Here is a 23,358-nt window from a genome sequence, read left to right on the forward strand (position 1 = left end):
ATTGAAGCGGTGAATTGTTTAAATATGTTGTTCACGACACGTTATTACTTGAAGATTCATTGTTAGAGGCAGAATTTTATCACATTGGAGAAATGCCAGGGAATTGTTCTTTCAATAATTTTTTCGCTTTTTCTATACTTTTCTCATTTTCCTGAAATATTTTATTACTTTGATCATATCATCTCATTCATCTAGTTCAAGTCCTTGGTTTTAAAGAAATTGTTTCTCAAATAAAGTTCCGTATAACAAATAATTTTATGTAATCTCTAAAAGTGCCCGATAAAAGTGCCCGATATTTTCACCCGATCCACCCGATCTCTGTATCATTTAACTGGGTCCTAGTGCGTCATTTAAGTCTTTTATTACAGTTTCCACTAAAGAGATGTGTTATTTGAAGCTTCCATAATTTGATGGTGTCTTTTATACATGAATCTCAATGAGTTCATACCTCATGGTGGAATAATCATCTACCAAGAGGAGTCTGTGACGCCATAATTTAGAAAATTCTAGAAACAGAACTGAACAGGACTCTTTTTATAGAAAAACTGGTAGTAGATTTTGAGTAAAATGCCAAGTTTTTAGAGTTTTAGAATTATATGATCATCACGATCGCCACGATCTCCACGATCATCGTCGTAATGTAATATTGAGTATGCAAAAAATAAAGGTACTGTGCATATGCACAACCAGTCACGCACGCTATGGAAATGGTGGCAAAGACAAATTTATTCTTTTTTTTTTTTAACAACAATTAAAAAAGGCTATCTAAGTTGATATATCGTACAAATTTTACGTGAAATTTTTTTTTTTAAAGTAAAATCTATTTTATATTTAGATAATTGTATCATACAAAGTTAAGATATAAAATTACAAAAAAAAATGCAAAAATTGAAATATATATATATGTGTGTGTGAATTTAAATAAATAATAAATATGCAAATCTACTTTATCTACTTATAATTTACATTTTAATAAATTTCCTGAATTTACTCAATATTCCCTCATTTTCCTCATTTTCCTCATCTGAAGTGTTAGAACTATCAGTTTGATTATCTTTTACCTTCTTTTCGGTTTCTTTTTGTTTTTCTTGTTCAAGTTGATTAATGGCGTCTTGAATATCTTGTTCAGAAATTACATCACCAAAGAAAGCAGAGAAAGATTCAGGAACATATAAATCTTCACTGTCATCGAAAAAATCGTTTTTTGAATCTTCAGTAGGAGTATTTAGGGTTTTAAGAGCGTCATAGACAAGAGTTTTATTACCAGTTGAGGAAGACATTTTTTTGAGGGATAAATTTAGAGATAAAGAAGAGTTTATTTGTTTGTAAAGTTGTGGAGGATAAGAGGATAATATGAATTTCGTTTGGTATTGTTGTTATCGTATTTTTTTCTTTTTTTGAATGAAAAAAAAAAGCGTGGAAATTTGTGGGCTATTTGTACTTGAAAATGATTGAATTTTGCGTAACGGAAGAAATCCTTTTTTTAGCATCAGGTAACGATTAACGGATTGACCTTTTTTCGTAATCCCTTTATTTTTATAAAGGCTGTTCGACCAATTTGGGAAATGATACTTATTTCTTTGTTTAAGCCAAATGACTTCATCCTCAATAAATGATTTTGGTTGGTTCACAATAAGTGATTCCATAACTCATAAATCCGTACTTTATAAATCCAGCCACATTTACAATTGAAGTAAAAAAAAGTCATTTGAATTATCTCAAAAGTTATTAATGGTTATATAATCTCCTTTTTACAAATATTAAATTAAATAACTAAGATCCGAGAAAACAAATGTGTAACACATTAAACTAATGATCATAGAAGCCAGTATACGAAGCTCACCCTAAAAACTAAATTACCATTATTATAAGTTGAAGTTTCTTTATATGGCAATAAATAATACAATGGATTCCTCTTACACACACATATATATACTTATTTATTTTTAACGGAATTTATAGATCAAATTTTCAACCTGCAACGATACTTTCTTTGATTCTTTGATCATTTTTAAACCTCCTTAATTTTTCTAAATTTTAAACGTGCATCAATTGCTTATCCAATCAATTATTTTAATTGCCTGCATATTATCTTTTTTCCTTTCTTGTATTACAGCGCCATCAATGGTAAATTATTATTACGTTATAAAAATTCTTTGTTTTTTAATGTTCCTTGTTTCCAAGCAAGTCTCACGTGATTATTGATCGTTTTTGAAAAATTATTTATTTATTTATATCAGTATTACTATTAATTAAAGATTAACATAATAATAGCTAAAAAAAGTTTTACATTTTTTATAGTATAAATATATATATATTTGTACAATTTACTAAATGAAATATGAACACAATAGAAATACAAATAATATACATAAAAAAATATATTTAATCTTTCATAATTCTTTCTCTATCATAACATGATTGTCACGATAGCTTTTCATTTCAGGTGTTGATGGCGGTGTTATTTGTCCTTTTGCACTCCATCCATCTGTTTCTTCATCTATTGTTACATGACTTGGGTCAATACCTACCAAATATTTATAAAAAAAATTATTATTTAATATAAGAAATTTCTTTGATTTGTGGGGACCTACCTAAATAACAAAAATCGCATATTTTAATAACATTTGTTGTGGTACTTAATCGCTTATTTAGAGTATTCTCAACTGTCTGTGTTTCATCTGATGATAATGCCTCCAAAATTTCTTTTGGAAGCGATGAAAAATCAATCGGTTTCTTTGTGAGACAATCAGTACAAACTAAGAAGTATATAAAACGATTAGTCAATGATGAGCCCGATTATCAAAATATAATCTAAACAATAACTTACCAATTTTTTTACATTTCAAACATGTATTCTAAGGATGAAAAGTTCTAAAAGTTAGTTACAATATTTATAGAAATTAATATTGTATTATAGCTTATAACATTATAACATTACCCTCCATCTGAATACAGTAAGATCAACTCTGCATTGCTCACATCGTTTAGCTACAATAGCATCATGGATGTATTTTAACTAATAAAAGTATAATAATTTAATATATCTCTCTAATAATATAAATAAATTAAAAATAATAAAAAATTAACTCACGGAAGAAGAAACTACACTTGCTCGATTGTTCTCAATGTTTTTAAAAATAGTTCTTTCAAACTTATTACATTCATTAATAACATTGTCCTTTTCTTTGTCTTTAATATTATCATCTTTTTGTGAAGATTCAACAAGTGACGTTGTACTCCTATTACCAACAAGGTCCCACACGTGAATACCAGGTGCTAGATCTTCATCTCTTAAAGCATCTGGGAACATTGTAAAGAAACAAGAATCACATGCACGTGCCAACTGATCATCCCGTTCAACTGTGCCAGGAATAACGAAGTTCTATAAGATTTACATAATTAGTTATCTTTCCATTATTTAATATCTACATATCCCTCCTATCGATACTTACTCTTGTAGAACAAGCATGGCAAACAACTTTACCACATGCTCGACAGTGATGTTTTCTTCGAAATATTGTAAATTCTTCAGAACAATTCATACATCGATCGGCTTTTGAATCCGGAATCCATACAGGTGCGTGATAATTCTCTACAATTCTCTTTTTGTATAAGTCCTTCCTTTCTAGTCTCTCGTTATTATCTTAAAACAAATGAACAAAAGTTTAATAATTATAAGCAAGGAGATAATGTACTTGTCATTAAATAGCATACCAATTTTAAGTGTTCTTTTAGCGCTTAAATATTCTTCTTTGGCATCCCGAGTCGCATTAATCCACGATTCTTTTTCTTTTTGAGTATCTATATAAGTATATATGAGGAATTAATTTAGTTACCACAAATAATAGATTTAAGATGAATATATTGAATAGTGATATCTAACCTGCATAAACTGTAAAGCTTTTCTGAGGACTCATTATCTGGAATCCATTCTTTACATCTTGTTGATAAAAAAAATTTATTTAGAAAATATTTACTAAATCAACATAATTGAAATATATAATTACATTGAGTATCTTCGACTACTAAAATCGTAACATCTTCAAGACTGAACTTTCGATGAAAAGTATAAGTATCATCCATCAAACTAGGGCTAGCATATATCAAAATATCTGAAAACAAGAAAAATTCACGTTTCTGATGCGTTCGACGACATATCTATAGTAGACAAGATTAATTACGTTGATATAATGAAACATAAAAATAAAGATAAATATAAATAACTTAATACCTTTTTGACGATTCCTCGCTTAATGAAGGTGCGACCAGGAACTAACAATACTTCATCAAATCCCGTTAATGATTTTTGAATCTCCAACATAGTAATAAACATTTCATGTTGTCGAATAGTTTCATTGACAAAAGTGGCAACATTTTCAATAACTTGGTACGCTTTCTTTAAATTGAGATAATCTGGATGAGTTTCAACTGTTTTCTTTAACAAATCTTCTAACAATAATTTGTATCTGGGTATCCGCTGTACTGGCATTATCAAATAAGCTTGTAAAGTAAGGCCTTTGCATTGTCCTGTCTTGATAATATCCTGTAAAAATTAAGAGAAAAAATAATCAATAAATAACGTATAATGTACTGACAATATTATCGATTTTCAAAAATTTACCCTTAGAAAAGCGGAAAATGTAGGGTTATCTCTTAATTGGACGTCGATTACAGAAAGCGCGGAATTGAAGTTTTTTACATAAATTGAATACATTTTAAAGAATGGTGCCTGTTTTTGACAATTAAAAATAAATAACATGAAAATTCATAAGGAACAAATTATTAAATATTACTATACCATATTCAAGAAAACATCTCCTAAGCAACCATCCTCAGGATTCCAAAATTTATCCTCAGAATCTTCGATTGGTTTATCATCAATAGTTATAGCAATTCTTTCATCTAATCTTCTTAATAGTTCGGTATTGACATTAATCAGTTCGGGAAGATTTGCAAAAATTTCATTAATTGATTTCTTAGACAGTATTGGATTTGCTGACGACAATGATTTAGTCAAAGGATCAAGGAATAACTATATTGAAGCAAATAGAACAATTTAGAAAAAAAAGACATAATAAATATTCATTTTTTGATATATATTTTAAAATTTTTCTTTCCGTCGTCGCTTTGTTTAAACTTTGTTAATTCATACCCTCTGAACAAGCTGTAAACAATCAACGTAATGACGTTCAGTTGTTAAGATTTCGAAAGCAATATTAAAACGTTTTTGCATTAAAGAATTAAGACTCATTCTCATAGATGCTCTAGAAGCTCTCTGAGCTAATTGCGCATTGGCAGGCGATGATAATCTATTAGTACGTAAAGCAACCTCTTGAATAGAACTTTCATTTGAGGCATTAGGAGAGAGGAAAGAGCTATTATTTTTTACTATTTCTTTTAATTCATCGTCTTGTTCATCATCATCATCATCATAAAGAGTTGTTGCCATTATCGGTATATCGGATGACATAGATGAAGTCCGAATATCAGAATCAGTATTATTAGAAAGAATTGGCATTGAAGCACGTCTTGGAGCAATAATATATTGACGTGGACTGTTCAATTCTTTTGAAGCAGATGGGATAGAATACCGATGGCGAGGGACATTATTATTGGGTAGTCTATTAAATTTATTAGGATCATCATTTGGTATTGAAGGTGAATTGCTAAGCATTGAAGTTATATCAGACATACTATCCCTATTGTTCGTTGTTATAGAAGTAGAAGCAAATGATGATGATAAGGAATGTGATGAATCGGATAATGCATCGTATTCACTACTATCTTGATTTACAGAAGAAGAAACATTAGATATAGGTCTGCTTGAGGTTGGAGATGATGATAGTTCATTATCAGTTAAATTCTCCATATCTGGAGCCTCATTTATTGTGCTATTAGTTATTACTCTTCCATGCTGTTGTTGATTTCCACCATCTTTTTGAACAAAAATTGACAATCTTGATTTTGCGGTTGCCTTGTTCTTTTCAAGTATGGCAGTTGGATGAACATAAACACTTTCAGCTTCTGGAATTGAAGGGGGTGTACTAAATACCCAAGACTGACGCACATTGGATAACATGGTTCGTCGAAAAGTAGGTGAAGAAAGATAAGAGACACCGTTATTATAGTTTTGCTGTATAGCAGTTGTATTAACTGATAAAGCATTATTATTTCTAATAGAACTGCTTGTTAGTCCGGACCCTTGTTGTAAATCGTTAGTGTTGTCCATAACTGCAATAGTTTTCACCGTGTAAATATCAGTTTTTTTTAAAATATCATCTCAGTTCCTTCCTGACCCAAAATTAATATCAACAAGGAAAAGATGCTAAAACGAGGAGAATAAATAATAAAGGGACTTGGAAGCATTCATTAAAAAGTTTTAATTTATTTATGAATGAATTTAGTAATATCTAATAAATCAAAAAATTTTAAAATATCATATAAAATTTCTTTAAGGGGCACTACCATAAACAGTATATTGACATCATTCGTGACATGTGAACGTGATCATAATTTACGTTACACAAAATTCTGATATTCGAACTTCGAAACTTTGTTTACATGATTTTATTTCTTTTGTTCTTTGATAATTTCATTATCTTGTAATTGAACACGATTTAAATTTCTAGCGAAATCTTCAATCCCAATAAAATCCTGTGCTTTTTCAGCAAATTCTATAGCATTAGTATATAAAGAAATAGCCAATTCATTATTTCCTTTTCTTTCATGTATTAAACCAAGATTATTAAGAATAACTCCAGCACATTCATCACAATCTTTATTTCCACTATTACTTTTAGCTATAGATAACCCTTTTTGTAACCAACCCAAAGCCTCATCATATTTTCCAATATCATAAAAAATTTCTCCTAAATGACAATTAATTATTGCCTCCCAACATTTCAATGTAAAGTCGTCTATTTTTTGTTTTTCTTGTATCATCTTAAGTAATCCTAAATAGAATGTTAGAGCATAATCATACTTCCTCTGTTTTGCATATATACTTGCAAGTAAATCTGTTATCGCTATAAAATCTTTGTTAATTAATGACGAATTTGTAAATATCGAAGTTGAAGTAAATTCCACTGATTCATCATTTTCATTAAATAATTCAACTTTATTTCCTTGTAATAAACCTATTGCCCACACAAGATATTTTTCCGCCGTATTATATTCTTTAACTCTTATATATAAATCTCCCAATTTCTTTGCAATTTCAATCTCTCTTCCTTCATTTTGTGGTTGCTGTAATAATAATTCCAAGATTTGTTTATATTGCATAATAGCATCATGTAAGCTTCCCCTCCAAACAAAATTATCACATAATAATTGCAAAATATCGATAACGATGGGATCATTTATTTCTAATTTGTCTTTTTCAAGTACAATTTGAAGTGCTTGTCTTAAATAGATTTCTGCCATATGTGAATCAGGTGATAAATTTGTGCGTACGTAGGCTCCTCTCAAACAATCTCTTGCTGTACGTGATAATTTTGTGGGTGTTGGATGCAAAAAATGTTCAATATAAAAATGATATCCCCTCCATGATAATAAACCGATTAGTACCGTAGATAATAAACTTATAAATAAATATTTAAGAAAACGAAGAAATTCTCGCCCTGCCTGCTTAAATGCTATTTGAAATGCTGTTTGTTGTCGTTTTATTAGTGGATATGATGGTATATGTATGTGTTGTTGCTGCCGTTTAAATGAGTTACGAAAAAATGCATTATAATTGATAATAAAAAATTTACTATTTTGGGTAATAAATCGTAAATGGGAAGTTATTTTCGTAGTTGTCGTTGCAGTTGTGAACGGAAAAGCGTACGTCGCTTCAGTTCGAAAAGATTTAGGCTGCAATGAACTAAATCGATAGCGAGCCGATAAACGCGCTATGACTATATTATTGTTAACATGAACTTTAACTTGTTTTTGAAATTTCGGAAGAGAAAATAAATTGGACCGATATAATTGCATAATCATTCTCGTACTAGAAAAGTTTGGTGGTAAAGTTATAAGCTGAGATTTAGTTATCCAATCAATGGTCCAATTACTTATCTATGATGACAATTCTTATCAGCCAATAATATCATTCTCAAAATGATAAATAAGAAACAAACTTAGAAAAAAAACTGAAAAAAAATGAATGCTAAAGAGAAAAAAGAATTTGAACTTAAGAAGAGTATGGAGATGAAAGCGAAGATAGAAAAGTTGGACAACATGATAAAAATGGTTTGTAGATTTATTATTTATTTAATATATACGTATACAATAAATATTTACTTGTATTTTCGTTTTAGATAAATGAGATAACTGCTACATTTAATAACATTTGCGATCATTTAAGCGAAACTTGGAAGCCGCAGGAGCAAGAAGGTAAGCGAAAGGTTAAATGCTTAATTGAAATTCACGAAATATAGTTTAATTTTTGAAATATTTTGAAATAAAAAAAACCGCCAAATTTGTAAGAATTTTTTTATTTAATCATTTGATTCTATTATTATTCTATTTTATTATTAATACTTTTTTGATAAAAAAATTTAAAGAATAAGTAAGTAGGATGAATCTTGCAAAGAATGAAGAAACAACTCTCCCACTTCCAACATATGATCCAGATTATATAGAAAAAATGAATGATAAGATAATGAATAAAATGGAAGAATTCTCTCAGCTTCTCAAGTTGTCATCAGGTTTGTCATATTAACTTTTCTTAACCTAGTTAGATATTGAACGTTAATCAGAATATGTTCATTAGTTGATTTGGAACATGCTCAGAAAGTTGAAGAAGAATGGAATGCTAATCAGAATAATCAAAAGAAACCGTTAAGTGTATTTTAATTAATTATTTATTTATCTATGAGAATTTATATTAATACATATATTTTCTACTGAAGTAGATATATTAAATATAATCCTAAAGATGAAGAAAAAATTATTGTAGACCTTAAAGAAGTGATGCAAAAAACGAGTCAACAAGTTACAAAGTAATTTTTAGTTTATTAGAATCCCATTTTATTTTGTAAAAATTAATCTACACTATAATAATTTAATTTTCCTTGAAAAGTACGTTTTCTAAGGATTATAAAACGTATTTTAAAAAATGTAAAAATGAAGAACAACGTATCATTACAGAATTGCCTTTTCTCAACCGAACAAAATTATATGATGCAAGGTAATTTTCTTTTTAATTTATCAAATTTATTTCTTATACTAAGTTTTTTTTAGACAAATTGATAGAACAATTGATAATTGGCTTGCAGAAGCAAAACAAAAATCATGTAAAGTAGAAATTGATAAAACTGACTCAGACAATTCGGGACGAGTTTCAACGTTTACGGTACATATATAAACTTTTTTTTTGTTAAAAATTTTACGATTTAATTAATTTCCTCATAAAAACATTTTGAAGGTTCTAGTAAATAATTTCTTAAAGGTTTATATATCATTGAAATATAATGATATTGATGGTTCTTCTTTAACGATCTCAAGAATAGCTTTTTTTGGGTGCCATGAAAAAGCAAGTTATTTCTTTGCATACTTCATTAAATTTTAATTTATTTTAGACAATCTTTTTAACTTCTTTATAAAAATAATTCTTTTAGAAAGCAATTTTAGAAACATCGGATTCTTTAGAATATCAACGTATAACACAACTAGCAACTGCTAAATTAAATGAATTAGATCCAATCAACCCAATACCAGATCTATTAGTAAGTTTTTATTTCATATTCCTCTTTCACAAAATAATTAATTTAATATTCTTTTCCTTATCCTTTAAAATTCAGGACTGGATATACAGCTATCATGATTTAACTTCTAAACCTTGTAAAATTTGTGATAGATTATTAAATTATGATTCATTTAACTATAAATATTTACCTCCTATCGTTAGATTGCAGGAAATTAATAACAAAAAAAACTTTCTATCTTATCATTGGAAGTGTTACAAAAATTCTACTATATATTAAATCGTTTTCTTGGATGTTTTTTATATTAATAAATATAGAATTTCGATTTCTAATTTAGGCTAGTCAGTAGAAATAAGTTTATCGATATCAAAGCACATGAGTAAAATTATTTGTATTTATCTAATGTTATCACATCTATATTTCAACGGACGCGTTATAAGGACGCGTGGGTTCATAGTTTTTCGAAATAAGTTACGCTTTTATTCCGAGCAAAAAAACTTAGATTTGCTAGCTATAGAACGTAAATGGAGAGAAAGATGGAAACAATTAAAGAATAGACCCAAAAATCAAGAAAATAAACAAAAATTTTATATATTGGCTATGTTTCCATATCCAAGTGGTATGTTACATATGGGACATGTAAGAGTATACACCATTAGCGATACTATTTCAAGATTCAGGAAAATGTTAGGTCACGAGGTATTCAATTAATTGAATAAACGCTGTCGAATAAACAATTAGTTGTAAAAATTTATGAAAAATCAAAAAAAACTATCAAGGTAATTCATCCTATGGGTTGGGATGCGTTCGGACTCCCAGCTGAAAATGCTGCAATTGAGCATGGTATTCACCCAGTTGATTGGACAGTATCAAACATTAAAGCCATGAAGATGCAAATGGAAAAAATTTTGACAGATTTTGATTGGGATAGGGTTAGGATTATATATATTGAAAGTAATTTGACATACTTGAAATATGTTTATAATTAGGACATCAATTTCTAGGAATTATCTACCTGTAACTCAGACTATTACAAATGGACGCAATATCTCTTCCTTAAACTGTATAAAAATGGTTTAGCTTACCAAAAAGAAGCTGTTGTCAATTGGGACCCAATTGATCAAACCGTGTTGGCAAATGAACAGGTATTATAGAAAAAAAAAACAAAATAAAATTTTATAAAATTAAATATAAGATTTATGTTTAGGTAGATGGCGAGGGGCGTTCTTGGCGCTCAGGTGCTAAAGTAGAACTTCGAAAGTTAAAACAATGGTTTTTTAAAATCACAGACTTTGCTGAGGTGAAAAAAGGTTTTAACCTATATTTTAATAAAAAAATCAATTGATGTTTATTCTGTTTTAACTATTCCGATATCAAGCCATTGTTGAAAGATCTTGATAAGTTGAATGAATGGCCAGATCGCGTTAAGCAAATGCAACGTTATTGGATTGGAAAATCCGAAGGTGCTGAATTTGATTTTATTGTGGTATGTTGAAGATGAAAGAATCTTATCGATAAAGTTCGATTATTTATTTCAATTTCCTTTCAAATAAGAATTTGAATAGAAAGTATAGAGAGACAACATTTCTTATAAAAGTGTTTACTAGCAGACCAGATACCATTTTTGGTGTGCGTTACCTAGCTATATCTACAGATCATGCTCTCGTATCAAAAGAGTATGTATCAATTATCATCGGAATCTAGTTCTTTAACTATTAACTAGATATTTATATTATTTAATAGTTTTCTTCAGTCAGATGTTTATTCTAAAGTATTGAAACTTGCAGAAGAAATGAAACAATATTTAATTGGAGCGAACGAAAAAAAAAAATCCACCAAAGGTATTTGCTATTGAGTATCAGTTTATTGAATAATATAAATTTATTTTTTAATCTAAAATATTTATTAATAGGGATCAATACTGGTCTTTACGCAACTCATCCTATTACTGGAGCAACGATTCCTATTTACGTAGCTTCATATGTTGTTTCTGATTATGGAACGGGAGCTGTAATGGGAGTTCCTGCACATGATCAACGTGATTGGAATTTTACCAAAGCAAATCGGATAGTTGACGAGAAAGATATCAGAAGAGTTGTAAAGCCTTACAGTACAGCCTCTTTTATAAAAAAGTTTTGATAAAGTTGTTATAATCCTTATTCATTCATTAACTGGATTTTGTTCCAACTAAGGTGCGAAATTCATTGAAGAGTGTGAAGTTTATACATCATATGGAATATTAACATCAGATTGCGGTCAATATGCTGGAATGTCCAGTGAAAATGCAATAAATGCAATCGTCAATGATGCTGAAAAAAGAGGATATGGTCGTTCAGCTGTTCAAGTAATTTCAAAATTATGACATCGAATTTATTAGTAATTTATAATATATTATAATAAATTTGAACTTTTTAGTATCGTCTTAGAGATTGGCTAATATCAAGGCAGCGGTACTGGGGCGCCCCAATTCCTATGATACATTGTTCAAGATGTAACGTGAGCTTATTTCCATTTGACGTCAAGTTATATTAACCTGAAGCAAGTTTAATGTTAAAAGAATGATATTTTCAAGGTTGTGCCTGTTCCCGAGTCAGAATTACCAGTTATTTTGCCAACGAACATTTCACTTACTGGGCGTGGTGGTTCTCCTTTAAAATACGTAAAAGATTGGTTAAATACCAAATGTCCAAAGTAATCCGATTTATTGAATTATACGTGCTTTCTTTTCGCGTAATAATGAATATATGAGTTAATTTACAATAAAGGTGCCACGGTCCTGCAGAAAGAGATACAGACACCATGGATACTTTTGTTGACTCATCGTGGTATTTTATGCGTTACACTGATCCAAATAATATTTTATTGTAAGTTAATATTAACTTTCAATCTTAATTCACCATTTAACTAACATTTAACCAATATTATATTTATATAGGCCATTTTCACATGATAAAGCATCCAAATATCTTCCTATTGACGTATATGTTGGTGGCGTAGAGCATGCGATTTTACATTTATTGTATTCAAGATTTTTTACAAAATTTTTATATAAACTGGGTATGTATAAACCAATACACAATAATACTCAAGGACGCGATGAACCGTTCAGGCAATTGGTAACACAGGTATGATCTTTTTTATAGGAATTATTTGCAATATATGATTTAGAATTTATTTAAGCGGATATTATTTATAAATTAAGGGAATGGTTCATGCTAAAACCTTTAAAGACCCTTTAACTGGGAGATTTTTAAAACCTGAAGAAGTCGATCTATCAAGTAAGGAATTTAAATTGCCCGATACATGTATACATATTTTTTGTTAATATATATATTCTATATGAATTTATCAAATAAGATCCTAATGAACCTATACAGAAATCAACCAGACTGGCTCCAGAAATATCATTTGAAAAAATGTCTAAAAGCAAATATAACGGGATTGATCCAGAAGTATAGAAAATCAAACTCTCAAACCAATTAATCTTTATTTATATAGCGTTAATTATTGATTTTACGTTTTTTTTAATTAGATAACTATCGAAAAGTATGGTGCAGATGCTACGCGTTTGCATATGCTTTACAAAGCTCCTGTATCCGAAATTCTTGAATGGGAAGATTCAAGTATTGTAGGTATGCAAAGATGGATTTTACGTGTTTGGAGGTTAGTTGAGAGCATCGCTAATTTTCCCCGACAAAGTGATGATCTCATATTGAATATGAGCATGATGAGCAACGAAGAAAAAGAAACATATAGATTAATAAACTTTACAATAAAGGAGGTTTGTATTTAATTTTAAATAAAATCTACTGTGAAATTTAGACTAAAAGCTTTAAATCCTTATTTTCTTTTAGTTGACAACAATATTTTATGATACTTATTCATTCAATACAGCAGTTTCTTATTTGATTAAATTAACAAACCATCTTACAAGTATTTCCCCAAATGTTAATATGTCTCGGCCAGTTTATATATATGGTGTTAAATGTTTAGTTAAAATGATGGCACCGATGGCTCCAAGTTTAGGAGAAGAATTTTGGGAGGTTTTGAATAAGGGAAGGGGAACTCGAACAATCTTTGAAGAATCTTGGCCAAAGGTTGATAACAAAGGGTTAAGCGTTGAAGAAGTTACTTGTGTTGTGCAGGTAAATGATTGTATTGAAATAACTTGATGTTAAGTGTTGTTAACTCTTTTATTTATTTATAGATTAATGGCAAAATGCGATTTTCCCTTCAGGTTCCGTCTTCAATTTTAAAAGATAATTTAATGGTTGAAATGTTAATTCGTAAGTCTAATAATGGCCAGAAATGGATTGAAGAAAATCAAACTGGTAAAAAGATTAAACGTGTAATCCATGCTAATGGTGGGAAAATTGTTAATTTTGTTTTTGAAAATAATCAAAGAAAGGAATAAGAAAAGTATCAATGATAATAAATTATTTAAATCGAAATAAAAAGTTCTTTAAATAAATAACTTTATTCTTATTTCTTTATAAAGTAACAAAATGTTTGCGATATTAAATGTTTATCCAAAAATTCAAACGTGAATAAAATAGATTTTGCCATTTAATCATTATATCATTATATTTTCTCTATATATATATATCTTTTTAATTTTCCAATAATAACTTTCCTACTATAAAATTGATTTAATTTAATATATATTGTTAAAATAATTGCTAGGATGAGACAATAAAAAAATATTCACCAAATAAATAATCAATCGAATGAAAAAAAATGAGTGTTTTACAACGTTTCTACAAATAACATAATACAACTGTATAAACTACATCAACGTCATTGAGTCTGAACAAAATATATACCAAAAATAATATATATGTGTGTCTGAATAAAATTTCCGATGATATATAATACCTACATTAAATTCCACCACTTAATTCTCGTTCTAAATCTTCGCTCATCACCGCACTATCAAGTCCCGTTGGTTGATAATGGCCAGCAACAAGCGCATCTGGATCACCTCGTACTACTGTAGGAGAATTAAGAATAGTATCTCTATCTGGAATTTTTGATAAATTTGTTGATTTAGCTCCAGTTGCAACACTTAATTGCGGTACTTGATGGCGTCTGACTGTTGCGCGGAAATTTAATACTTCTTGTGCAATCATAGCTTATCATTATTAAAAAAAATTTTTTTTAATACTAATAATAAAATTCATAAAAATTGTAATTTATAATATTATGAAAGCACAAAGTACCTCTCATCTGATCAGGATCGTCTACTGTCTCAAAAGAGAAATCGAAAAATTCAGGACATACCGGCTATATGAAAAACAAAATTAGTATAGATAAATAAAAATAAAATTTGCAAATATAATTCGGTAGAGTATAGGAAAACCTCATCATTTGGATCATGCCACACAGCTAAATATGGATGTTCTAAAGCTTCTTCAACAGTAATACGTTGAGCAGGGTCAAAAGTTAATAGACGTTCTAATAGGTCAATTGCTATGATACAAACAATAAAAAGTTAACACCCTTTTAAAATCACTGTAGCTTACAATTATCACAATATACCTAAAGGATTTGCATTCGGAAATAATTGTTGAAACGTTGTTTTATGCATATATGGTAAATTGCGAATATATTCTTGTGCCTACAACAAGTGCAAATGTATTAATCGAAAAATAAGCATCAAAAAGAGAAGACATATAAAATCTTACTCTTGTACTTCCTATTCTTGTTAAAGTGGCATCACTAGGTGTTCCTAGGGTTTGTAGAATTTGATTTAATTGATCGACATCTATATGAAAAGAATGATTAATATTGCTAAGGATAATAAAAATATTATTAATATTATTCGATTTGGTAAAAAGATTTTTAAAGATAAAGGATACAATCTCGTCCTTTAAACAACGGTCGGCCGCCTAATAATTCTGCAAGAATACACCCGACTGACCACAGATCAACTTAAATATAAAATTAATTTTTTTTTGGTTTTATTCTTTCAAAAGAAAAAAAAAAAGATGTAAATAATAACTGCCAAATATGTAAATATCGTACTGGCTTTCGTGTAACTCTGGAAACTCAACATAATTTCTGGGGCTCTATACCACCGTGTAGCAACATATTCAGTCATAAATCCAGAATTTGCTGCAGGGTCTTCTGAAAATCCACGTGCAAGTCCAAAATCACAAATTTTAAGTTCACAATCAGCATTGACGAGAAGATTACCTAATACAAGATCGATTAATTTACACTTATAAAACAGAAAGATTTAAAGAATTATGATTGGTACTAACCAGGCTTCAAATCGCGATGCAATACATTAGCTGAATGAATATATTTCAATCCATTTAATATTTGATATGTGAAACTCTGATAATGCGCGTCCGTAAGCGGTTGACCAGAACGAATGATTGCATGAAGATCAGCTTCCATCAATTCTTCATAAAGATATCTAATCAATATTGTATTAAAAAATTAGTCCAAGTTAAAATTAATATAAATATTTAATTAAGGAAACTTTTTACATTTCGTTGTAATCATGAGGATTGACAATGTCCATGTCAAAAAGGCACGTGATCTGCCAAGAGTTGAAGAAGAGCGCATGCATATATGAAGTAGGAAAAGCAAAGAACGCGTTATTTAAATATTTATCTCGTAAATTTTTCTTGTTTATAATTAATTGATTATTACAACTTACATTTTTGTGTCCTCTAAAATGTTGTAACAATTTAACTTCTCGTAATGCGCGTTTCGTAAGAATAGTTTTGCTAAAAACGTTTGTGACCTTTTTGATAGCTACTCCTTCCCCATTTTGTGTGTTACGCGCAGCACTGAAAAAAAAATTTTTTTTAATAATATGTGAATCAAATTCATAAACGTAAAAGAAAAGGTCTAAGTTCATAATTGTTTGTTTTGTCTAATAAACGAAATTAGCGAATAAAGAAAACAGAAAGCTAAGAAAAGAACGCAAAAAAGTATCATATAAAGAACCAAAACTTTACCACACAACGCCATAAGCACCCTGTCCTAATTCTCGTAAAAATACGTATTTTTCGTCAACAAGAAACTGTTGGTTAAGAACTGGAAAACCGTGTCTTCCCATGATTTCTTTTTATTCTTGTCAACTAGGCGCCCGAAAAATGTCACTTCTTTCAGTTGAAACTTAAATGAGAATGTCAATGTCACTGTGTAATTGCATTCGTCGTACAAGCTGGTTGACTAACCAATAACTGTACTACTTACTAAACCAAGCATTTCGATCGTTATCTCTAAAATATATTACAGATTACACTTTCACTTTTCGATTTACTGCCGTTAGATTTTTATCATGATTTCCGATTCGCCAACAAAAAATTGGCTCAAGTCAAAGCTACAATATATTAAAAAAAATACATCCTTTCAGTTTTCCGACGACGTGTTAATTTCGATATTGGTTTGTCTCATGTCCGGTGATAAACACTTGATATTAACATGTAAACAAGAAAATATTGAAGAACTTAGATCTATGACTGAGCAAGTAATAACATAATATTTTGCAATTGTATTATAATTTCGAATTGAATAATCCAACGCGTACTTATTCTCAATGTTGTTTTAGATATTCAACCACATTTTTAATATGACTACTTCTACAGTTATTTGTGATGCTTCACAAACACCGGCTGATTTTGCTACTAATCTTTTTAGTCGACAGAGAGAAGATAATTCTCATATATTGAATTTATCAAATAATATAAATCCTTACCCTAATGTTACAGAGGAAGCAATGCTTCGATTAAAAACTCAAAAATCAACTAGATCCTTACAGACAATCAGCTCTACAAAATCAAATGACAAAAAACTTATACATGATTTTAAAGGATCAAAACGTCGGTCTAATTTGTCACACAGCTCAAATCAATTATCGAATCAGAGAGATTCTTACGTTGATTCAAATATGGCTGATGAACCACAATCACTTTATGGAAATAGTTACGAAAGCACAAGATCTTTTCCTTACGAAAATGACGAATTTAGTTTTCAGAAAGTTGAGAATTTTTAATTTTCTTTTCTGTTTTTGATACCATTATCTTTATTTTCTTATATAAATTGTTTTGCTGAATCAGTCAAAAGAAAGGTCACGGACAATTGATAGCCCAAGAGAGACAAATTTTTCAGTTTCTATCCCATCAAGTTCTTATTCACGTAAGAAGATTACAAATCTATCAACTTCAGCTCAACCAATTGACATTCCTGAGAAGCCTTTGACATCATCGCGCCCAAGTCTTAGTATAAATACTGGGTCGCCTCGTAAGAATATACATTCAGCCTATCATTCTCATTTCAATCCACTTTCACAATCTCCGATAACGCCAAATGATTACACTTTATCAAAGAAAAAGCACGAAAGTTTAGGTACTGGTAGTTTTGAACCACCTTCACCATATTTTTCGGGTTCGCGGTCTTTAGCAAAGGCTGTGATTATTGAAAATTTACCAGACGCAAACGAAATCATTTATGCATTTTTGTTGGAGGTATTTTTTATTGATTGTTTTTAAAAATTTTTAGCTAATATCTTACATTCTTTTTCAATTGAATAGATTTTGATACGAAAACAAGTAATTGACAAATCTACTATTCATAATATATCGAAACCTTTTATCATTATCGTTTTATTGCCAATTACCGCCATGAAACATAACTTACCTAATCAACTGGTAACTTTTTTATTGTATTTTTCTGAAGCCTATTTACATTTGTTAAAATTTGAGTCCATTTCTCTTAATTTGTTTTAGCTTGACAGATTTTTTATTAGTTATACTTATGAGGGAATAGGAGCTGGGAAATCTTCGACAATTCCAATCAAGCGAAGTCCGCTTATTAAAGCTTCGGTATATTTAATTCAGGAATGTTTATGACCGTTAAATATGTATTTTTATAATATATATAATTTTTTTTATTATTTAGGAAATTGAAGATTTATCAAAGAAAATGGATAGTGTAACCATTCATAATGATATGCATAGGTATATGCGAGATGTCGTTGTAGGAATACGAACACATCGTTTGGTAAAAGGAGGTTTAACAGCTCGAGCATCATCTGATCTGGTGATACTTGTCAAGTAAGATTTTAAATTACATTGATTTTTTATTATACAATAAAAAATTAAACCTTTTGAATTTTTATTTAGAGCACTTGCCGCAGTTTTTCAACGCAATTATGCAACTCCCGAGTTAGTTCTTTTTGCAAGCGAAAAAATATTTTCTCACAGGTTAATATTAAGAGATGCTGGAGATGATAAAAGCATTATGTATGGGACTAAATTAATAACATTGCTAAGGGCAAAAAATCTTGCACCCAAATTTCCAAGTCCTGGTGACGTTGTGGCGGATGTATTACAAGCCGTTTGGCCACCAGTATGATAGATTAAAGTTTAAAACTATCAGTTGTGTATAACTATGATTTATCTACAATTGATTTAGATCGTCTAAAATTCGTGTTATTAACAATCAACTTTAAAAGAGTTGTATCGAATTCAATAATTTTAAGAAACATATACTTATTTTTTTGTTGCAATAATCTAATCTTTATTAACTATCATATATTATGATTAGTATTTTTTATTATATATTAAATATCAATAATAGAATTGAATAGATATATTCCATTCTCATTTCTTTCTTTTTTTCTTTGCTACAATAATAAAATTGTTTATTTTTGGATATAATATTGGTAATAGTTTAAATTCTTTAAATATCGTAAAGTCTTGAAACTTTTAATATTAGTATTAGGTCACATAAAAATCAGGTTAGAGTAAAAGGTTAAAAATAATTTTTGCCAGATACTTTATACTTGAATTTATATTAGGATCTCGAGCTACACTGCCTAGTGCCTATACATAAACCGAAATAATCGTACAAATCTTTTCTTTTATAGATAATTCAGATTGAAAACCATTAAAACCATTAAGTTCAAGATAAAAAAATTAAATTTAGAGTACAGCTCGAGCACCCTAGTCACATCAAGTTTTAAAGCCTATTTTTAAATGGCATAAAGTTCGAAAAATTAAATATTTTTTAAAATACTCTTCATATTTTAATAGATTAGATCAAAGGCTACAAAAGTATGATTTAGTTTTTCTAATTGGATTAATATATAAAAAGTTATGTGCATTTTATTTTAGCAAAAAATTTATATGTTCATATATAAAATATTCCGAATTTGGCCATCACATTTTTGATATAAAATTTAAATTTCAATGCTTTTTAATGTAAAAATTCACACTGAAATTTGAAATAAAGTTTGATAGCTGGCGTATCAAAGAGAAAAAAACACATAAAGAAACTTGCAGAAAAAAAACGTAAAAATATTCTCATAAAAATTGTGACTATTCTTGAACTGGTTTACAACTAGTTGTACCAATTAGTTCCATTATCTCAAATTAAAGCATTTGCAAGAAAGTCATATGGGTATATGGATGTATATTGAAAAGAATTGGATGAAAAACAAGCAGAATATGCAGTTAAACGTTATAAAAGACATAGAATAATACCAAATACATTGTTTCACAATATTTAGTGTTTTAAATAATTTTTTCAATAAAATTTGCATATAGCACAATAAATTTCTAAATTTTAATGCTGGCTAAAATTACGTTTATTGGTATAATTCAGGCCAAAGATCACATGATATTCACGTGAAAATTGCATAAGGGAATTTGGCCGCTTTATTTAGGATTTGATGCGACTAGGGTGCTCGAGCTGTACTATGTATTTTTTAGATGAGGTAGTACTAAAAAAATATCCTGCTTGTCCACCCAAATAGATAGAAATTTTATAGTCTTGTTATCTAGAATCCCAAGCTATACATAAAAAGGTAGAGTAAGAAATTTATTTCCTTTTTTAGATGCTGACTGGCATTATCATAATTCCGGCCCTAAAAAAATGCAGCTAATATGCAGTAATTTTTTTTGGCTGCACCTTACCTCTATATATAACTTGAGATTCTTGTTATCTTGTAAAATTTTATCCCTTAAACTGCTTTACGAGCAAATTTGCCCGCAATTTCTAAATTAGAATGATCAACACTAAATTAATTCTTTAATTTTGGCCAGATCATCATATAATTTTGCAGATTTATTGATCTACATTCTGGCCATAGAAATTATAGTATTTATTTTTCTGATCATTAAAAATTAAGTCACAAATACGCAAATAAACATGCAAGTTGGCGCTGTAAACGGTCGAATATCAAGCATGAAAAGATGATAAAATTCAACCACCAAATGTAATTGCCAAATATTAAGAACGAACAAATTAACTATGAATTGACGTAAATGGATAAATAATTAGCCGAAAAGGATAAACATTTAGGAAGAGTAATGATCTACATGATGTAATATTTGTCGAATGATTGACAAAGAACCAATAGAATAATTAGAGTCGATCAATTGCAGCTTAGCAATCTTTAACAATAAGAACAATTAGAAAGAATAGTTATAAGCCACAAAAGATAGATTATAAGCAAAACACATAAAGCGAATTAAAAGAACATATAAAATAATGTCAGAAAGATTAAAGAACATAAAATAATATAAAAGATAATATAAAAAGATAGTATAAAGATGGAACATAAAAGATAACATATTAAAAAAGAACATATATAAAAAGATAGCATATTAAAAGATAGCGTATTTAAAATATAGATAGCATATTAGAAAGATAGTTCAAAGATAATATGTAAAAAGAACATAAAAGATAGTATATAGATAGAATAGAAAGTAGCATAAAATTTGTATAAATAGAGAGCGGAATTCAAGGTAATTCCACAGTTCTCATTCACAGAACTCAATAAAAATATAAGTTTCATTTAATTATTTGTTGATAAAGTTTAATGTTAATTAAAGATGAATTAAATATACGTTTTTGAAAAGTAATAATTCGTAGCGAGAGCTATCGAAGTTTGAAATTAAAGGTAAAAGTGGATATAATTTGGGGAAAATTTAGAGAAGTTAAATTTTATTTTATATCGCTTAATGTTTTATATTACTAACGCTATTTATGTTAAGAACCAAGAATGTTGTTGTATGTTGTTCGTTGATTATGTTGTTTGATAATTATGCTGTTGATTATTTGTTTGTTCGTTTATTTGTTCGTTCGTTCGATTATTAGTTCGTTCGACCATGAGAATGCCCGTTCGATGTGGCAACTCTGTAAATTGATGACAGAGGGAATTGGGAGATCTCAGCGCTTCAGAATTTTAGTTTTTTTCGTTAATTATTTATTTTGTGGTTTTTTATTTATTTAATTGTAATTTTTTTTATTTTCTGTGATGGAAGCCTTACAAGAGTATGAAAATGATGTTTATATTGCTGAATTTTCACGAAATATTTCATTAATAAATGATGCTGTTAATGACATCAGGAAATTTGTTTAGGCATAATTTAGTGTAATATTTTGAAGGTGGTGTAAAATTTTGAAATATTACACTAAAAACGTAATATTACAAAAGTTTACGCTCTTAAATTTAAATAATTATAGTAATTTAAGAATATCTCGCTATCTACTGATCCAATCAAGACGAGCTATAGCTCATTGGAATCAGCTCATCAAGACGAATCGAATGGTAGTAAAATCATATCTCTACGTTCGATAGATGACTTTCTATTAATTTAAAACTTTATTGCATACTATAGAGCGGCTCTATAGTATATTAGAGCGTTCTATCAACTGTAGAAATGCGATTTTACTACCATTCTATTTGTCTTGATGAGCTGATTCCAATGAGCTATAGATCGTCTTAATTGGATCAGTAGATAGTGAGATATTCTTAAATTACTATTATTATTCAAATTTAAGAGCGTAAACTTTTGTAATATTACGTTTTTAGTGTAATATTTCAAAATTTTACACCACCTTCGAAATATTAGTTATATTACACTAAATTACGCCTAAGGGGCGTGCCAGGAATCAGCTGATTTAAGAGGGGGTGGGTAGGGTGTCCAGGATTTGACGATCATGATTTTATAGCGATTTTGGCCAAAATTTTGCGATTTTTGCGATACCGCGATTTTGGCCAAAATTTTGCGATTTTCGCGATACTCAAATATGATTGGCTATTTAGACACTATAAGTCACGTGAAATCGTGAATGTATCGCCGATAATAACCATTGATAATCTCTTTTTTTCGCTTAGTCATTTTTAATAAAATGGTCGCGTGTCACATACGTTTGTCTCAAAGTGCCGAGTATCGTGAAAACTATATCGTACAAGAAAACAAACTATGGTGTCGATTTTGCAATGTAGAAATTGATCATGAAAGAAAGAACTCTGTAGATAAACATATTAAAACATTAAAACACCTTAATAATAAAAACAAGAATAATTCTAATTTGTTAATCCAAAGAACTTTACCTTCTTTTGAAAATACACTAAATGAACGAGAAAAAATTAATAAAGAGATAGTGGAAGCATTTACTTATGCAGACATTCCTTTGGAAAAAATTGAGAAATTAAAACCATTTTTATTAAATCATTGTAAAAATGGTATGTATTTTCTGCTATTTCAATTTCAAATTTGCCTTTTTTATTTTTATTTATTAATATATTTTTGTTTATAGCGGGCTTAATTACTGGAGCAAATCAACTTCGTGAGAAATATCTTCCATTATCATATGAAATAGCGCTCCAAAAATTGAAAAATGATGTCATCAATAA

At 29.0% G+C, this 23,358-nt stretch overlaps 6 protein-coding genes across 6 annotated transcripts; 2 read left to right on the forward strand and 4 right to left on the reverse strand.

Annotated features, from left to right (window-relative positions):
• Positions 1-706: 706 nt before the first annotated feature.
• On the reverse strand, positions 707-1,403 carry OCT59_022716 (uncharacterized protein). Its single transcript, XM_066144946.1, has one exon. It carries the CDS (start codon positions 1,278-1,280, stop codon positions 963-965), a length of 318 nt encoding a protein of 105 aa, XP_066006359.1. The 5' UTR covers positions 1,281-1,403; the 3' UTR covers positions 707-962.
• An 806-nt stretch (positions 1,404-2,209) lies between these two features.
• OCT59_022717 (uncharacterized protein) lies at positions 2,210-6,232 on the reverse strand (the record flags this gene model as incomplete). The annotated part of the gene is made up of 13 exons (XM_025315583.2): positions 2,210-2,527; positions 2,595-2,759; positions 2,831-2,858; positions 2,942-3,019; positions 3,095-3,385; positions 3,456-3,646; positions 3,718-3,804; positions 3,887-3,943; positions 4,011-4,161; positions 4,235-4,546; positions 4,625-4,732; positions 4,802-5,035; positions 5,156-6,232. The coding sequence occupies 13 exons, from the start codon at positions 6,230-6,232 to the stop codon at positions 2,394-2,396; spliced, it is 2,913 nt and encodes a 970-aa protein (XP_025182438.1). The 3' UTR covers positions 2,210-2,393.
• Positions 6,233-6,369: 137 nt separating this feature from the next.
• OCT59_022718 (uncharacterized protein) lies at positions 6,370-7,986 on the reverse strand (the record flags this gene model as incomplete). The annotated part of the gene is made up of 1 exon (XM_025315584.2): positions 6,370-7,986. The coding sequence occupies one exon, from the start codon at positions 7,984-7,986 to the stop codon at positions 6,571-6,573; it is 1,416 nt and encodes a 471-aa protein (XP_025182439.1). The 3' UTR covers positions 6,370-6,570.
• A 153-nt stretch (positions 7,987-8,139) lies between these two features.
• Positions 8,140-14,162, forward strand: OCT59_022719 (uncharacterized protein). The gene is made up of 28 exons (XM_025315586.2): positions 8,140-8,235; positions 8,304-8,379; positions 8,556-8,693; positions 8,759-8,825; positions 8,901-8,987; positions 9,068-9,175; positions 9,229-9,340; positions 9,413-9,524; positions 9,610-9,713; positions 9,789-9,890; positions 10,164-10,391; positions 10,472-10,624; positions 10,697-10,837; positions 10,900-10,992; positions 11,071-11,178; positions 11,247-11,368; positions 11,436-11,533; positions 11,605-11,802; positions 11,885-12,036; positions 12,108-12,188; positions 12,265-12,383; positions 12,458-12,556; positions 12,628-12,817; positions 12,895-12,970; positions 13,050-13,144; positions 13,225-13,473; positions 13,547-13,837; positions 13,900-14,162. The coding sequence occupies exons 1-28, from the start codon at positions 8,146-8,148 to the stop codon at positions 14,104-14,106; spliced, it is 3,696 nt and encodes a 1,231-aa protein (XP_025182441.2). The 5' UTR covers positions 8,140-8,145; the 3' UTR covers positions 14,107-14,162.
• Positions 14,134-16,839, reverse strand: OCT59_022720 (uncharacterized protein). Its single transcript, XM_025315587.2, has 13 exons — positions 16,664-16,839; positions 16,360-16,492; positions 16,187-16,239; positions 15,956-16,113; positions 15,717-15,887; positions 15,551-15,622; positions 15,377-15,456; positions 15,231-15,309; positions 15,052-15,161; positions 14,912-14,975; positions 14,572-14,823; positions 14,401-14,449; positions 14,134-14,328 (listed from the first exon to the last, which is right to left on the reverse strand). Exons 1-11 carry the CDS (start codon positions 16,762-16,764, stop codon positions 14,573-14,575), a joined length of 1,272 nt encoding a protein of 423 aa, XP_025182442.1. The 5' UTR covers positions 16,765-16,839; the 3' UTR covers positions 14,134-14,328; positions 14,401-14,449; position 14,572.
• A 264-nt stretch (positions 16,840-17,103) lies between these two features.
• Positions 17,104-19,366, forward strand: OCT59_022721 (uncharacterized protein; the record flags this gene model as incomplete). Its single annotated transcript, XM_025315588.2, has 7 exons — positions 17,104-17,178; positions 17,260-17,688; positions 17,768-18,175; positions 18,242-18,358; positions 18,437-18,532; positions 18,609-18,763; positions 18,833-19,366. 7 exons carry the CDS (start codon positions 17,104-17,106, stop codon positions 19,062-19,064), a joined length of 1,512 nt encoding a protein of 503 aa, XP_025182443.1. The 3' UTR covers positions 19,065-19,366.
• Positions 19,367-23,358: the final 3,992 nt, after the last annotated feature.

The sequence above is a fragment of the Rhizophagus irregularis genome, chromosome 31 (genome assembly GCF_026210795.1).
Source record: "Rhizophagus irregularis chromosome 31, complete sequence".
NCBI lineage: Eukaryota > Fungi > Glomeromycota > Glomeromycetes > Glomerales > Glomeraceae > Rhizophagus > Rhizophagus irregularis.